Here is a 16,732-nt window from a genome sequence, read left to right as displayed (position 1 = left end):
CGTGTAATATTTGTTGAGTGAATCGAAAACTGTGTGGTATGGCTGAAGCACCTGGAGATGTTTATTCTAGAGAAGAAACCATTCGAAGGACCTCACTTCTTAATTCTATCCTTGAAGTTGCACAGAACAACTCTGTTTCCCCTTTTTTTAATATTTAAAAACTTGCACTGTGTGGCCACCCGGAGAGACTTAGGAAGCCACAGGAAATGGATTGCATCTTCATCCCTCCAGGGTTGTCTCTCCATGACTGGACCAGACAGGCTTGGGAGGTCATCACAGGAGGTGTCCGTGTGGAAAGTGGGCCTTGTGTGTGGTGCATGGTGGGGGAGGTATCTTTAAGCATTGGATTGGATGTTAGATTATATGACCTCTGGGGACCCTTTAAAACCTGAGACTCCATGATTCCATATTTTCCGATCAAACCTTTGGGTACCTAACAGGTTCAGTCTGCTTTGATTTCTTTTCTTTTTTAGAACTTGGAGGGGAAAATGTATTTGTCCTCTTTAACTTTTCTTTTTTTTTTTTGGCTGCACCGCTCGGCTTGTGGGATATTAGTTCCCCAACCAGGGATTGAACCCGGGCCCTCCGCCAGGGAATTCCCTCATTTGCTTTTGATTAAGTAGATTTTAGACAAGATTGGGTGTGTTCAGGGTGGTATGGCCATAGACAAATTAGGTAGATTTTAAAAGTCAGGACAGGGTGTTTATTCTTTAGCTCCAAATTGCAAAGGAATCCCCTAATCAACTGTCTAGGCTTGCTGACTGATTGGCAATGTGAAGTCAATAAATACTGTGTGACCTAGTGAGTTCTGGAAAGTGACCAATGGGTCAGTCAACAGACTTGGTATGCTGGTCAGCATTTCTGAATGTGATAAGATTTCATCAGTGCCCAGGAGGAACTCAACTACCTGATTTAATGCTATCTTGATCAGTGGCAGAAAAAAAATAAAATAGGGCTTCCCTGGTGGCGCAGTGGTTGAGAGTCCCCCTGCCGATGCAGGGGACACGTGTTCGTGCCCCGGTCTGGGAAGATCCCACATGCCGCAGAGCAGCAGGGCCCGTGAGCCATGGCCGCTGAGCCTGCGCATCCGGAGCCTGTGCTCCGCAATGGGAGAGGCCACAACAGTGAGAGGCCCACGTACCGCAAAAAAAATAAATAAAATAAAATAAAATAAAACAGTAATCATCCTTTAAGGTTGTGATTTGGTTTTAGCTGTTGCCCTATAGAGGAAGAGTCTTCATCAATGTCTGTAGCCTTGTGTTTTTCACTGAGGGCTGTATAGATCTGTCCATATCCAGGACATCTTTATATTTAAGCCGGTAGAAAGAGATTTTAGACTTATCCTCCCAATGCATCTGTTCTAGAAAAGGAAAGTGTGGTGGATAGTTTACTTGGCTTACTGCTGCCATAAACACTACCAATCTCAAGACTAACTCCTCGTCCCTGACGAAGTCGATCTTAGGTGGAATGGGGTTGCAGGGTGAACACTTGGAGAGCACTGAGTAAATATGTGCTATCAGTAATTTATTCCACACCCCGCCCCGCACCTCACTGACTCTCAAGTATCTATTTTAACATTCCTTGTCTAGGAAGCCTTCCATTCCCCACTTTCTGCACATTCTCCACCTCAGATTAGATTAGGTACTGTTGCTATGTACTTCCATAGAACTTTGCGCTTCCCCATCACGCTGAATTGTAATTGCTTTTAATATCATTTATCTTCCCTTCTAGACTATAAATTCTGTGAATATGGAGATTATATCTATTTTATTTTCACAGTGTTTCTACTAAAACCTTGTATGTGCCTGGCACATGGAAGTTGCTTAGTACATATTTGATACATAGGTGAGTGGATGTATGGATGGATGGATGGATGGATGGGTGGATGGATGGACTGAAGGATTACTACCTCCCCACTACAGTCAAATGCCTAATAGATTTGGTCATTCTTAAAATTAGGATGGGCTCCTTTTGTTTTCAAATGAGTAGAACAGTGTTCACTTTTCAAGAAGTAACTGTGAATGTTAGATTTGTCTAGAGTCCAAGTATCTTAGAAATACTCTTACCTGAGGCATAGTCCCTTCGCGGAACACTTGGAGGTGCTTTGACTTTCAGCCTGTAAATAACAAATTAGACGACTGGTCAGTGAGTAGGACAACTGTTGTCAAGGTCCATGATATAAGCATGTTTAGAGATAATGGATAGATAACTAATAGAATAATAGCTTCTTTTGGACTCATCACATTGAAAGACTAAATGTACTGTAAACATAGCGAAGCCATTAGTCAACGATTTCCCACCTCTCCCCATCTCCCCAGTGTGGCTGTGACTCGTCAAAAGTGAAGTTGGGAGGTGAAAGGGCTCCGAGAGGCCAGAATACATGTAAGCGCTGAGCTCAGAGGTTCAAGGAAGGTAAATGTTGATTGGTTGATAGGAAGGGAAGAGAAGATGAACTCTATTTTAACAAATAATTTAATAAACACTTTAAATAATAGTAAAAAATTAGCTATAATCAACAGTTTAGCTGTAGCTTGGACTGAAATTATTTTTGTACTATTGAAAAAATGCCAAATAAGTGAGCAGTGAGTGTCTCCCTGTTGGAGATTGTGATATTTAGGTTAGAAGTTGAATGTTTCAAGCACTCTCAAAACTGCTATCTTTATGCACATATAAAATGTTCTGGATATTCACAATGCTTCCACACTCATTAAAAGGAGAAAACTAAAATTACATTTTAAAAACGTATCCCAGTTTTTAGGCTTTCTACAAGTTCTGACCACACTTTCTCTTTCATTATTTGAAATGTGTAAGGTTTATAGTAAATTATTATTTTTAATAATAGTTACCCATTTTATTTAAGAATGATTTGCTTAGTGAAATTTAAAATATATATAAATAAACCTATATAAAACTCAGTAGCCTTCATATACTAAAATATCACATCTCTTTATATAAGCAGTGTATAAGGTAACCATTACATACAAAACATATTTCATTTTTGGGGAAAAAAAGCGGTACCGAAAATCATGTTTGATTACAAAAAACAAGCCTTATAAACCAGAACTGTAATGTTGCAAAAATAACAATATTTATATTTGCCTAGAAATTCCACTTTTTGTTTCCCCAAAGGCTCTCCTCTTTGTTATTTCATTTAATTCTCAGCAAGCCAGCAGGGCGAGCTGGGAAGACATTTTCATTAGACCTATGATGAGGTCCAGAGAGAGATTGTCCAAGGTGATGAAGGGAAGAAAAACAAAAACAAAAGTGTATCTGGTGCCAGGTCTGTTCACGGAACAGTAAGATTTCAAAAAACACAAACCAACTATTACTTGTTATTGCCTTCCTTTCAAAAAAGAAAAGAAAGGGTATTTTAATACCCCCAAATGTGTGAAGGTCATCATCTCAGAATAAAGGACAGATTCAAAAGATTACCGTTGTTCACTGAACACCGACCAGGAATAAGAGGTGTGGTTTGGGCCTCACTGAGCAGCCAGCAGCTGCATGCCAACCCCCAACACTTCAAGGTCCTTATTTTCTCATTTGGCCATGAACCAGTGACAACTCTGTTATGCTCTTCTGTTAGGAAACCAGTGTGCTCAACTGTGCTTCCTCCTTTCAAGGTGGCACCTGTTGCTTGGTTACGAGTGAGAGCTTAACTTCAGGGCACTTAGACCCAAAGGGCCATTGACTTCACCCAGGGTAATGACTGTGGCAGCCATATTTTCCAAGCTGAGAAGAAAACATGTTTTGTCAAGTAAAAGTGCATTTAGGGATAATGGGCAAAATGAAGTAGAAATTATATGTAAAAATTTGAGCTCCATGGCTTCTGTTAAGTGTGAGTAGCCATGGAATAAGGAGGCATTTTATACAAAGACTTCATATTATTGAGAGAATTGGTGTATTGTAAAATTGGTAACTGTGGGATAATTAATCTAGAATTGCTAGTAATTAAAACAATGACTAGCAGGGTTCTCTCATCTCAATGAGATTCTATATATATCAGAAATAAGAAATGAAAATAATCACACACCTCCCTCCATCATAGGGCAGAACACGAAGACAAATTCTGCTCCTGTATGAGGTGACCACTGCCCCACAAGCAGAAGACCATTTTAACTATTTTATGATGATCAGTTATACATATTGAAACTCGTTTACATTTTATAGCCTAAAAACACCACAAAAAGTGATTTCTTACTCTTTTTTTTAAATTTTATTTATTTTTTGGCTGCATTGGGTCTTCGTTGCTGCGTGAGGGCTTTCTCTAGTTTTGGCAAGCAGGGGCTACTCTTAATTGTGGTGTGCAGGCTTCTCATTTTGGTGGCTTCTCTTGTTGCGCAACACAGACTCTAGGTACGCAGGCTTCAGTAATTGCAACACACGGGCTTCAGTAGTTGCAGTGCGTGGGCTCAATAGCTGCAGCACGTAGGCTCTAGGGCACAAGCTCAGTAGTTGTGGCGCACGGGCTTAGTTGCTCCGCCGCATGTGGGATCTGCCCAGACCAGGGCTTGAATCCGTGTCTCTTGCATTGGCAGGCAGATTCTTAACCACTGCTCCACTATGGAAGTCCCTGATTTCTTACTCTTAAGTTTAGCAAAGACCAAAAAAAAAAAAAAAAACAACTCTGTTCTGAAGGCACAAGGAAATGAACTTTTATCCACAATTTGTGGTACAAAATTTTTGGACAGCAATTTGGCAATATCAAGCAAAATTTCAAGGGCACAAATCCTTCTACCCAGAAACTAAAAATTTCAGTTCAGGAACTTAGCTTTCTGGTACATTCAAACTCTGCAAAGGATATTTATTGAAGTATTATTTGTGACAGGTAAACTAAAAGAAATGGCCACAAAATTTTGATAGATATTATCAAATTGGCCTCCAAAATGTATGTTTAAACTCCTACTCCCACTTAAAAAAATGTCCATCAATATGTAGCTGGTTAAATGAATGATAATACATTTATAGTAGGCTATTAATTGTCTGTTTAAAAGGTATACGGTGGGCTTCCCTGGTAGCACAGTGGTTGAGAATCTTCCTGCCAATGCAGGGGACATGGGTTCAAGCTCTGGTCCGGGAAGATCCCACGTGCTGCGGAGCAACTAAGCCCATGCACCACAACTACTGAGCCTGCGCTCTAGAGCCCATAAGCCACAGCTCCTGAGCCCGCATGCCACAACTACTGAAGCCCGGGCACCTAGAGCCCATGCTCCACAACAAAAGAAGCCACCGCAATGAGAAGCCCACGCACCGCAACGAAGAGTAGCCCCACTCGCCATAACTGGAGAAAGCCCACACGCAGCAGGAAGACCTAATGCAGCCAAAAATAAATAAATAAACTTTATAAAAGGTATATCATTATTTTTACATACTAACAAAGAAAGATGTCCGTGATTTAGCATTAATTAAAACCAGCAAAGCAAGTTGGTAGAATGTGTATGTGGTATGATGCCACTCATGATGAAAATGTATGTACGTACAGGTATGGACTATATCTATGTCAATGTGTGTATGTGTGTGTGTAAACATACACATATAGATATATAAACCAAATTCACTCATGCTGTGTCCATTTCTTGGGAGTGGGTTAGGATGGGGATAGGAGAAAGTGAGAGATTTTGACTTTGTACAATTCTGAACTCTTTGATTTTTTTTTCCTGGTGAATCTGTGTTACTTTCATAAAAACAAAAACAAAAAAGCCTTAAACAAAATCTTAACAGAATACCATTTCCCCTTTCCTCTTGACTTAGATTTTGAGTGGCAAATGCTGGTATGTACAATGTACAATTTCTATTCTCTAAAAAACAACAACAAAAAAAGAAATTTAGGTGCTTGTGTGTGTGTCTGTGTGTGCAGGAAGGTTTGGAATTCTAACTTGCCCTCTCCAAGTGCCAGTTGAAAACACCATTTTAAGGCCATAATTGAAAAAGCAGAAATCAAAATATGGAAACAGTTATGGCATCCTAAATAAGTCAGGCTGTGTTCTTGCAACTTCTCTTTTGGGTTTCTCCAAGTGTGTCCTAGTGACCCTTAGCTAAGTGGTCAAAGAAGCTGATTGTCCTGCTTCTATAAAGGTCTCTTTTGATGTTTGCCAGGCACCTTGAATGGCATAGCTCGGCTTTTGAGCAGTGAGAGAGAAAAGCAAGATGCCTGAGTACCGCCCACTCATTCACCGTGTTTCCTGAATGTGGGTCTGACCACCATGACTCTAGCCATGAGTAAGAAAGTGTCACATGCTAAAGAGGTTGCAACTCATCACTCGGGTAACAGGGAAGTTTTGTGTTCTTCCACTTAGTGAAGGCTGACGTAAGATGTTATTTACATAAATAAGTGCTCACATAGTGCTATGGCATCTAACTTACTTTTTGATCTTGTTCATTATTCCACCTTCATTGTTCTTGATATCATGGACCATTTTTTGAAGTTGCCTGTAAGAAATGAAATTAAACATAAAATATTAACAACTAGGTTGATCTTTTTAAAAGTCTTCTCTCCTTCTTGAGTATAAAAAAAAAAGAGAGAAAAAAACCTTACCATAAACCCCCAAACAGCATGAATTATATTGTATTTCATTAAGTTGACCATTTTCTACTTGAGCAGAGGGAAGGTGTGACTGATTCTATAAGGAGTGTCGTCACTGGACCCTGCCCCCACCCGTTGAAGTCTGGGTCAGTCTCAGGCTGTAAGAGGAATTCTGATTCTCAGATGTCTGTGCTGAGGAGACCTGTGAGCTATCATAAACCTCATTGTTTATCACTTATTGTCCTCGGAGCATCAACATTGCAAGGATGCAGCTACCTTGAAGGACACAGTATAGACAGAAATCAGCCTCAATATTTTTTTTTTCTTGGTTAACTTTACTAGGTAGAATCTGGAAAATTGCACAGATATCTGAAACTTCTGCAGAGCAAAAAGTAATATGCACAAAATCGAAAGATAAATGCCATGCTGGAAGAAATATTTGCAACACATAATAGTAAGAAGAACTACATGTTTTGATTAACAAAGAAATCTTACAACTCAGTAAAAAAAGTTTAAAAATGTGATAAGAAAATGAGCAAACGATGTGAACGCAGAGCTAACAAAAAAAAATACCAGTGGCCAACAGACCAATGAAAAGTTATTTAACATCACTTATATTTAAAGAAATCTAAATGGAAACAATGAGATATCATGTTCTGCCTATCAGACAGGCAAAACTTAATAAGCGTAATAATCCCCAGGGTTGACAAGTATATGAGAATACAGATATTCTTGGGAATATAAATTATTACAATCAATATCTGTCAAAATGTAAAACCACTATGCCTTTTGACCTGGAAATTCCACTGCTAGGAATTTACCTTATGAACATAGTTACAAACTATACAAACATTATACATATCAGCATGTTTATTCCAGAATTATGTGTGATAACCCTAATCCTTCCTGCCTTTCTCACTAAAAGCACCTGGAAACAACCTAAATGTCCATTTATCATTAAAAGGGAACTAGTTAAATACACGTTGATAAAACCATAAATGGAATACCACAGACCTTAAAAAAATACATCTATGTTGCTGATACATAAAAATACTAGAGATATTATTAAGTTAAATGAAAATGGAGGATAAGGAGAATGAAAAGAAAGAAGGAAAATTCAGAATATGCATATATTCTTTGTGGGAAAAAAAAGACATACATACATGTGTGTTGATATGGGCATAACTTTTTAGAAGGATATGCAAGAAGTTGTTAAATGGTTTTCAAAGCTAATTGTAGTTAGAAAAGTTTACAAATTAGAAAAAGGGTCAGAGTATAAGACCATGTGTTGTTTTCTTCATAATGATTTTCTAACTTAAAATATATCTAAATAAAATTTCACATGGTTCTGCCTTGAAAGAGTAACATATCTGAATTTACCTTCCAGGCAAGCCTTTCCTTTGTTCTGAGAAAAATATTTCATTGGGCCCTTTAGTTAATGAAATGTAAACTTGTATATAACCATTGTTCTAGAAGAAAATGGACTTTTTCCATTAAAAAATGCAGATTTTTCTCACTTTGGGAGCTAAGCCCTCTGTTAGCTAATATGAAGAGTGGTGCATAATTAGGCTTAGCATAGGTCTAGGAAACCCCATTGATTGGAATTGGAATCTGGGAGAACTAGTCTCTTGGACTATGTATGGATTTATGACTCATATGCTGCAAAGTTTTTTTGGTGTAGGGATGGAGCAGTTGAGAGGATGAGAGGACAGCTTGTCAGAGGAACTCCACCTGGCCTGGCCCGTTTGCGTCCTCCACTAAGTGCTAATTTCAGGCTAACTCTTCTGTGCTGATGTTCTGCTGTAGTTGTTTCCCGAGGGCCATTGGGCATCAAGAAAATGGTGGGAGATTTATTGCGTAAGTGATAGACATTTCTACTCTCAACAACCTTGGGAAAAGGGAGATTGTCATACAAGAAGTGGGAACTTAGACTGGGGATTTGGGGGAGCTCTTTTCCCTTCTAGGTCTAATCACTGTGAGGACCTGGAGACCTGAAGAGCAGAGACAAACCTGAGGGGTTTTCAATGGTGGGGAGCTGGAGGGGTGGGGAGGTAGCCCTGAACCTGAGACTGGGTCTGGACCTCTGCGTTGAGAAGAGCCATCCACAACGCCATCAGTAGCCATTTTCAACGAGATAATTCTCTTTATTGTCCCTGAATCTTCAGTAGTATCCTGTCAGGATCTGCAGCCCAGCCTTGGTTGGGCTGTGGGGAAGAGTGTGTCCCATTGCATGGAGCGGTGGAGTGCAGAGGGAGGACAGGCTGGAGAGTGGAGTAGAAAGAGAAGAGAGACTTCTTTCAGGACATCCTTAAGGCTGCATCTTGGGGAATCATTTACATAACTGGGGGACCCACTGAGGAGCCCAAGTTCAGATATGGGAAGGTCAGTGTAAGTCATAATTTGGGTAACAAAGGAAATGAAGCCACATCTTATATCGCTAGTTAGGGAGGCTGGGCATGTTGACTCCATATGTGTGAGAGCTCAGCAAAGCACCAGGCTCATTGGCAGAGAGAGAAGGATGGATGAGAGAGAAGAGGACGAACCGGCCCATCAGAGACACACAGAGGGTCCTTCAAGCTGGACTCTTGAGTTACCTCAGAACCATACAGTATTCTAGCATTTGTTCACGTGCATCCTGTGCAAACCCCTTTCTCCTTTACCGGAGGAACTATAGAGAATCTGTGAGATAGAGGAATGAGTGAAAGTGAAAACTAGGAGGTCTGGGAGTAGAGAGGAAGTGAGATTGAGAGAGAGGTTGAAATGGATTGATTGGAAAGAAATTGAATAATTTCAAGTGGAGAGCAGAGGACACCTCTGGTTATAAGCTGACTGTAACCGAGTGGAATGTCTTTAGCCTAAGTTAATGCCTAACGGGGTAAAAGGCCAAAATGAGCCAGAGTGAAGGATCCTATCAGAGGTCTGTCAAGAGTGGGACACAGGCAGAGTAATAGGGAGCCAGAGTCTGATTTGCATAAGTGACTTTGCTGTCGGTGTAGACAAACAGATGTTACAAATAGTTGCAAAAAAGTTTGATGTAATTTTGTCATTTGTTCAACTTGGTAGTTGATGCTTCTTGGCATTTCCTAATTACTTTTAATTATAGATTATTAAAATAATTATAATCTATATAACTATAGTAAATTGTTGAGTTTTTCTCCTCCCTCTGCATCTCATTCACACAAATCCTGACGTCCACAGACTGCTCAGTTACAGCTGCCAAACTTAGGTTACCTTACAAGTCAGTGTCCCCCAAACCAAGAAAATGCGGTAATGGTCTCAGCTCATTTTATCAACTCTTCATACACTGTGTGATGCACAGCTTTTGCTGCCCTCTAGTATCTTCTGCTCCATTTTGGAGCACATGTTTTCCTCTACCACAACTTGCAGGATATGCAATAGCAAAGAAATGTGCAACTGGACTGTTTCAGGAGAGGATGCTCTCGAGCTGAACATCAGTTGTTTCACTGTGATAAGTTGTGTGTGGGTGAAAATAGGTAAGGCATAAACAAGCTGCACTTTGATTATTCGTTTCTGAGATATCCTTCCGTGTTTGGGAGAATGAATAGTAGGATCACAATGTTCTAATTTTTTAAAGTTGTGAAGAGACAGCCATGTGTACGTAACAAAATAAAACAAAGGACATAGCTTATCTAATACACATTTTAAAACAATATTGATATGTAATTTTTAAGCAGTATGGCATTTAGGCATTTAAAAGTGGTGAGAAGGTAATATAAATAATTATATTTATTATTCCTTGTATAAACCAAATTGAATTTTATATTCTCTCCTTTGTCATTGTTTTCATTTTTTTTCAAGGTTTTGAGTTAATATCAACAAACTTAGTTATTTAACAACACACTGTAGTAGTGTGGCCCTGGCTGAGCCTGGATCTCAACAAATTTAGATCCCACGAGGTCCTGAGAGAGAAAAAAATCATCATTTGAAAGTTACCAGCAGTTTTTTGCCTTCAAAGAAGCAGCTTACTTTAGAATCTGATAGACCAGTGGTCCTCACACCAAACTGCACCGGAATCACCTGGAGGCCCTTTGAAACCCAGAGTTTCACTCCACCCCCGGAGTTTCTGATTGGGTACATCTAGGTGGGGCTGGAGAATTTGCATTTCTAACAAGTTCCCAGGTGATGCTGACTCTACTGCTCAGAAGCCCACCCTTTGGGCTCAACTGTGATGGATCATACCTTTTCCCACTGCGGGCCTTTTAGTTGTGTCAAGTAAAGCAAATACCTGCTTGAGGAAAATTAACATCCTTGTTAACCCCGTGCAAAGTTTCAGACAGAGAACCTGAGTGGTCAGGTTGGTAACCTAATTTGCACGTATTCTTTACCAGACTTCACTTCTTTATGGGACTTGATTTTTCTCTGTGGGAATTTGGACTACCTTGTGCCTATATATTTTAATTTTTATTATAGTCACACACTTTCTTCTTGAGCCACAGTTTGTAAAAGCTGCAGAGTGAAGATGAAGGGGCTACAGGAAGGATGTGCGCCTGACACTGTGCAGTAATCCAGAAGCAACTGGACCTGCTCTGAGCGGAGTGCTATGGCTGGGATTTTGCCATTCCTCATGTGGTGCTCTAACACGGAATAGCACGGAATGTGGTGGCATTGGGATGAAGACACAACCATAGCCCTATCTGTGGGGGATAAGCTGTCCTTGATGTCACTCATCCTGCGAAGACTCCAGTCCAGAAACCGGCAGTGAAGAAAATGAGGATGTGGTCGGCAGGTCTTGGGGCTCTGGTACTGAGGTGTTTCCTGTCTTCCTGTGGCCTCCTGGTTGCTGGTCCCTGGACTACAGGTTGATTTGACCTCTAGTAGCATTCATTCTCGTGATGCAGAGGTGAGCTGGCACTCAAAGTGGTCTCTGGCTGGGAGCAAAGCAGGGAGGGCCTGAGGAAGAGTCCAGGACACTAAGCAAAGCCTTGACTAGTAGCAAATATGTGTCATTCTTTGTGTTATACTTCCCTTCTGTGATTCCTCAAACTTCAGTGAAGTCTTATTAACTCTGTTAGGACTGTGGGGAAATAAGGGATGGGTTGGTGGAAAGAGGTGGAAGGAGCCCAGGAAATCCAGATGGAACCTCGAAGATACCCTCTGCACCAGAGAACGGCTCCTAGAGACTGGTGAATGGATCTGGACGCAAGCAAGAGCCAGAGTAGAGATGTGGGACATGCAAGCAGCCCCAGGACACTCAGAATCCCAGGGGAAGGAAGTCTGTAAAAGTGGGCTAGGGCTACTATGATTTGAATGGCAAAAGACAACCACTTTTCTTTTCTTTTTTGGACTCACAGGTAAGTAGTGGCTGGTTACACAGGCTGTACAGTTTTTAATCTCTGATGATTTCTGATTTAAAATGTAATGTGTGCTAAGTAAAAGAACCCAATCTGAAATGACTACATACTGTATGATTCCACCTGGAATCTGGAAAAGGCAAAACCACAGAGATAGTACAAAGATCAGAGGTTTGTTAGGAGCTCAGGAAGAGGAAAGGATTTTTAGGGAACATGGGATTTTTAGGGCAGTGAAACTATTTTGTATGAGACTGTTAATGGCAGCTGTATGCAATAGATGTGCATTGTAGATGAACTTGGGTAGATTTCCTCCAGGCTGGAAGGTACTCCAGAATTGGGTTTTATTATTATTGTTGTTGCTGTGGCATTTTTTTTTTTTTGGTAGTGGCAGGGAGGGTTGACTGAGAACACTCCCCAACCTGACATGGCTGATTGGCATGGAAGGATGGATTGGTGGGATGCAGAGCTCTACTAGGGCTGGGATTGGGGTGGGGGGCACTAGGAAGGCAGCTGCACGTGGCCAGATCGGCAAAGAGTAGTCCAAAAACAGACATATTTCACTAAAAACCTTTCTAATAATTTTTATTATATACAGGACATGATTTAAAAGATGCTATCATCTGCAAGAAGTGCTTATTTTTAAAGTTTAGTAGAAAAAAAATCAGAAAACATCTTGTTTTCCTTTTAGCTTCTTAGTGCACTCACAGAGGACCATGAAAAGGCAGGTTTTAGTGTATTTTTTTTCACTGTTTTTCTAGAAAAAGTGGAATGTAAAGCAATGTTAATCTGAGAAAATCCCTATTTAATCTGGATTTAGGAATGGATTAAAGAGGGTTTCATATTCAAGCAGCTCTTCACAAACAAAAAGAGCAGGCAACTCCTTCCTCCTTCTTCACCCCCCACATCTTAACCTCAAGCCCAGTTCTGGAGTTTCATCCTCTCAGTATGCACGGGGCTGGTCCTTCTCCTGCAGCCAAGATCCACGCCTACAGCTGCCCCTTTGCACCAGGAAAAAGCTGCCTCTGCCAGTGTACCTCTCCAATCCATGCTCTGAAGCTTTGTCAGGGCCTATTCAGCTAATGTTTCTAAAACCCAGCTTTCACCAGGCCACTCCCTCCTCAAGGGCCTGCAGCACCCCAATGTCTATTGAATCAAGCCTGGCTTTTTGTTACTCTTGGCTGAGAGTTACTCAGTCTCACCCTGAGTTCCCGGAACTGCGAGGGTGACTGCCTGTGAATTATCTACAACTACTTGGTTGGGTACCCTTAGGACATCTACCCGTGCTCTCCTCACAACTAGCCTGTTATCTCCAACTTATATGTTTCTTAGATCAAATCGGAGTAGAAATATCTCTAATATTGTCTTTGGTATATAGAGAGGCAAAGAAAACATCCAGTCTCTTAACTACTTCATGCTATAAATGGATTTTTTAAAATGTAACTATCACCACTAGGTCTGCTGATTCTTTAGCTGACTTCCTCCTTTTACAGGAGTTTAAATGATCTCATTATTGACTCTGGATTTCTTTTTTAAGATGCTACTAATCATTTTATGGTATATTTTATTTTTGTTATTAAATTTAACAAGTAATTAAATAATCTGTTGTTCTTGGATCTTCAGGCTTGAAATTTCCAAGCTTTTTCTTTTTTAAACTTTTTCTCTCTCTCACTGACTATTCATCTCCTCTCACCAGTTACATCAATTCATCTTTAGATGCATCTTACCCATCTCTGTACCCTCCTGTCCACTCCTTCAGCTACAGCCATTGTGATCTCATGGATGATGGACTATGCCAGTGGTCCCTCATCTTTTGTTTTTAACTTTTTATTTTATATTGGAGTATAGTTGATTAACAAGTTGTGCTAGTTTCAGGTGTACAGCAAAGCGACTCAGTTATACATACACATGTATCCACTCCTTTTCAAATTCTCCTCCCATTCAGGTCGCCACATAATATTGAACAGAGTTCCCTGTGCCATATAGTAGGTCCCCGCTGGTCATCCACTTTAAATACAGCAGTGTGTACATGTCAATGCCAAACCCCCTAACTATTCCCCCCTCCCGCTTCCCCCTCGGCAACCACAAGTTCACTCTCCAAGTCTATGAGTCTGTTTCTGTTTTGTAAATAAGTTCATTTGTATCATTTTTCTTTAGATTCCTCATATAAGCGATAACATACGATATTTCTCTCTCTCTCTGTCTGACTTACTTCACTCAGTATGACAATCTTTAGGTCCATCCATGTTGCTGCAAATGGCATTATTTCATTCTTTTTAAAAAATAAATTTATTTAGGTTTTTTTTTTTTTTTTTTGGCTGTGTTGGGTCTTCATTGCTGCACATGGGCTTTCTCTAGTTGAGGCAAGCAGGGGCTACTCTTCCTTGCGGTGCGTGGGCTTCTCATTGCAGTGGCTTCTCCTGTTGCAGAGCACAGGCTCTAGAGTGCAGGCAGTAGTTGTGGCACATGGGCTTAGTTGCTCTGCAGCATGTGGGATCTTCCCAGGCCAGAGATTGAACGTGTCCCCCGCATTGGCAGGCGGATTCTTAACCACTGCGCCCCAGGGAAGCCCTATTTCCTTCTTTTTATGGCTGAGTAATATTCCATTGTATATATGTACCACATCTTCTTTATTCATTCCTCTGTGGTCCCCCATCTTGTCTCCCTACCTTCAGTCTCTCCCCTTCCCCATGTTCATTTTCTTAAATTGCTTTTATCATGTCATTCCACTCATGAATAGTCTTCGATGTCTCCCTGTTTCTTGTGGGATAAGGTAAAAACTCATTAGCTTGGCATTCAAAGGCCTTCAAAATTTGGACACCAAACATTTTAGACATAATTAACCCACTGTTATGAACCCACAATTGTTCCCATTCCATCCCACCAGCCCACGGCCCAGCTCAAGTCATCCCTTTCCCCTTACAGACCACTTCTTGGGCACAGGAAGGAAGGCCACTTAAGGAAAGAGCACTGGATTGAGAGTCTAGAGATGCAGATTCTACTCTAATCTCTGAAGCTTCCTGTCTGTGCAAATCTGAGCAATTCTTGTCACACTTAATGCTTCATTTTCTCATGTAAAATGAGAAGGCTGGATTACATGGACATTCAAGTCTTTCACAGCTCTAAATTATATTTCTATATATCCTGAATTCATAGCACTCAGGTAGTACTTAGTCATTTAATCTCCAGTGCTATAGCAATTTTTGAATTATGATTTGGTTCACATAACATCTTTTGTATTTTATATCTTAAACTGTTTTTTTGTCCTAAACTGAAAATAGATTTTTTGTTCAGTTTATGAAAGTAATACAGCTAATTTTTAAAAATTCATGTGATACAGATAGATAACAAGTGAAAACTACTCATAATTCTTTGCTGGGAACAGGGAAGATCATAGAGCTATAAGAATCCTAAAAAGGGAGTGACTGCTTTGAGGTCTTAAGATGAAGTGACCTGAGAGCTGGATCTTGATGGGAAAATAAAAATTCAACAGGCAGAAGAGTGAGGAATAGCAGCTAGGTAGTGGGAACAGCAACTACAAAGGCTCAGAGGAAATTGTCTTAGATGTTTGGGGTCTAGTGAGAAGCTGAGAGTGCCAGGAATTGGGGGTATGGGGGGAAGGTCAAAGCTGAGGCTGGGTTGGCGGGATACAGGGAATCAAGGACCTTGTTAGTCAGGCCAAGGAGATGGGGTTTATGGGCAATAGGAAGCCTTTGGAAATCTTTACTCAGAGGCTTGTCATGATTAGGGTGGAAGAATGGAGGAGGGCCTGGGCAAGGTGACACTGGTGGCTCAGAGGCCAGTAGGAAGGCAACTCTGCTGGGCCCTGGCCCAAGCCCACAGCAGTGGGATCCCCAAAATAGTGGGGTAACACTAGGAGTGGCCTTCAGGGCCTCAGCTGGGCAGAAGAGAGAATTGATGGCCACAAGGCCAACAGTTCTCACAGAGGACTGTGCTGGAACACAGCGCTGTGTCAGTAGCCCTGGTCCTCTCTTCATTTAAAATGTCAATATTTTGTTCATCATGGAATTTTTTGCATTAATTTTGATTTTTAAAATATTACATGAAAATATTATTTCTTGATTTACTGACTTGGGGGGCCTCCCCCTTAAAGTTTAATATTATTATTTGTCTTATTTACTCCACAAATATTCAGTGAGTGCAGACTGAGTAGGGCACGTGTGGATCCAGAGCTACCCTGGACACAACCCCTGTGTCTGGTAATGCAGGAGGAAGGTCCCTTCTGCCACCATATCACATGGCAGAAGCCTCTGACTTATATCAGACCAGAGGACAGAGAGAGACAGATGGGTGGGGGGTGGGGGGGAATTCTCTGATTCACACAAAATATCTTCCTTTTGGATAACTTCCGTCTCAAAACTGAAGTCTGGCTACCGACCGTCATTTTGAAACAGAATGCCACTTTTTAGCGAGTATTCTGTTTTTTGCACGCAGCAGACCTTGTCCTGTCACCAGCTTCCCTCCTCCGTCCTTTCCACAGCCTCTTCTCAGCCCTGGCCTGGCTTCCTCATGCCCCATTTCCTCCAGGCCAGCCTTTCTGTGGCATTATTGGTGTTATATTTAGATTTGCAAATTCAGCAACCAAAGCTGCTTCCTTCTGGAGAGCGAGTCCACGGTGAAGCTGGGACAGAAGTTTTAGCAAGTCCTTTCCATCCTGTGGTAACCTGAGAAGCCTCCCAAGAGTGACGTAGCTCCCCCAGCCCCATTCACAGATGCAGATACAAGGCCCAGGAGGTCACCGGGCTGGTGTCAGACCACGCAGCTCTGAAATTCCAGCTCCTAGTTTTGCCTGTCATCAAGGTAGTCCCAGAAGTTTGGTGGTGAGAGAGACTTTAGGAATATCCTGGGTCAGCCTCCTCCTGGAAGGGAGGACACTAAATTC

General features: G+C 41.1%; 1 protein-coding gene across 1 annotated transcript in view; it reads right to left on the bottom strand.

Annotated features, from left to right (window-relative positions):
• Positions 1-16,732, bottom strand: part of BLNK (B cell linker) — an 82,535-nt gene that overhangs the window by 52,740 nt on the left and 13,063 nt on the right. Inside the window, exons 2-3 of the mRNA XM_081226273.1 lie at positions 6,361-6,426; positions 2,067-2,116 (exon numbers count right to left, since the gene is read on the bottom strand). Of these exons, the coding sequence (XP_081082399.1) occupies positions 2,067-2,116; positions 6,361-6,426 (116 nt within the window). The remainder of the gene's footprint in view (positions 1-2,066; positions 2,117-6,360; positions 6,427-16,732) is intronic.

Source organism: Mesoplodon bidens (genome assembly GCF_964165515.1).
Source record: "Mesoplodon bidens genome assembly, chromosome: 1".
In the NCBI taxonomy this organism is placed as follows: domain Eukaryota; kingdom Metazoa; phylum Chordata; class Mammalia; order Artiodactyla; family Ziphiidae; genus Mesoplodon; species Mesoplodon bidens.
The sequence above is the reverse complement of the archived record's forward strand: the minus strand, read 5'-3'. Positions and strand labels throughout refer to the sequence as shown.